Genomic DNA, 1,574 nt, shown 5'->3' with positions numbered 1-1,574 from the left:
TATTCTGAAATATATAAAATCTTTCAAGGATGAGTTGATTCAACACCAAAGCACAAGCTTGGCTCAAAAAATGCTGATAGGGTGTATCAAGATAACAATATTTACTCTATATATGCTCAAGAAATGTATATATTTACATGACAATTTGGAAAAATCTAAGCTTCAATCCATCATCCAATATTTGGAGATCTAGTAGCTTGATCCTTGAAGGTATATGATAGTATTTTGGCTAGTAGAAAGAGATGAAGTTAAGAAGAGAGGTTCTCATTGTGATCAGGTGCCTCGACATTGATTCCAACTGAGAGTTGATGCCGTCGACAGTTGCCTCAAATTCCTCTAGTCTCTTTCGTACGATTTGGATAAATTCCAGTTTGTTACTTGTCTTGTATCTGAATAGTGCAGCATCAAGCTGTTGCAACTCATTTATATTAGTGTCAGCTTTTTCTTCAGGCACCACTTTACTTTTGGATATATATCTTGAGACTGCTGTCCATCTGCTTCTCGATCTTGTCTTCGAAAGTGGAATAGCCAAGAATTTCAACAACAATTGCACAATAACAGAGGTGAAAGCTTTAACTTCTCTGAACACTCGGATCACTGATATGAGATGGTTGTTTTTGAAATCTACCAAGGGATAGTGGCCAATCTTGTCATCCAATTGATTCAGACTAGCCACAGACGTTTTAATGTCTTTTCTCAGTTTCTTTCTGAAGGCAGTGCTATTGTCAATGATGCTGTCGATGCTGGGACCACCATTTCTCCTTAGATCACACCCAAGATCCCTCACATGTTCTTTTGTCTGCAACATGAGATCAGATATATTGCTGAAAATATCCAAGAAAATAACAGATACATCAAGTAACTCATCCGTCCATCTCATGTTCTGATTGCTGGAATCTAACGAAGTTTTTGAAGGACATGTTTTGACAAGGTCATCCAAACATTCATACAACTCCGTCAGTTGAAACACGCCGCTGCAAATGATTTCTACAGATGGATTCGATAACGAAGATGTGGACTCCCATATTTTGACTTTATTCAGCACTTTATCAATTCTGTAGGTGCTTGGATGTGATCTGCATGGTAAAGTAATGGATCGGAAATCTTTCATGGGTGTTGGTTTTGGAGAAAACCCCATGAATATTTGGTCTAAATTTTTGTTGGGACCTGAGAGTTCAAGAGGGGAAATACAATTTTCTGTGATACCAACTACCAGCCTTACAATTTGGAATTTATACGAAGTTAAAAGCCCCATAATGATGGATGAAAGCACTCCGCATATCATGCACTTGAATGGAAAATAATTTAGGTGCATCAAAATGTGGGAGAACAGACGTGGAGCCATTGCTATCTCTCGGTTTTCATCCCCTTGCAATTTCTCGGTGATACGTGGCCACCCACTATTTCTTAGATTTGAATCAGAACCAGGTGGATGATGCCTGTGAGATGAGACAGTTTAATGCATCTCGGGAAAATGCGAAATATGAATATCCATGTGAGAACTAATTAAGATTGGATGAAACACTTTTCTAATCTCGAACAGAAAGAAACATGAAAATTGAACGTCCATGATT

The 1,574-nt window shown here is 38.1% G+C and overlaps 1 protein-coding gene across 1 annotated transcript; it reads right to left on the bottom strand.

Moving 5' to 3' along the window:
• Nucleotides 1-229: 229 nt before the first annotated feature.
• On the bottom strand, nucleotides 230-1,138 carry LOC145106399 (uncharacterized). The gene has a single exon (XM_079043391.1). The coding sequence runs from the start codon at nucleotides 1,136-1,138 to the stop codon at nucleotides 230-232; it is 909 nt and encodes a 302-aa protein (XP_078899517.1).
• Nucleotides 1,139-1,574: the final 436 nt, after the last annotated feature.

This window comes from Lactuca virosa, chromosome 4 (genome assembly GCF_052849685.1).
Source record: "Lactuca virosa cultivar CGN04683 chromosome 4, Lactuca_virosa_CGN04683_v6, whole genome shotgun sequence".
Classification (NCBI taxonomy): Eukaryota; Viridiplantae; Streptophyta; class Magnoliopsida; order Asterales; family Asteraceae; genus Lactuca; species Lactuca virosa.
The sequence above is the reverse complement of the archived record's forward strand: the minus strand, read 5'-3'. Positions and strand labels throughout refer to the sequence as shown.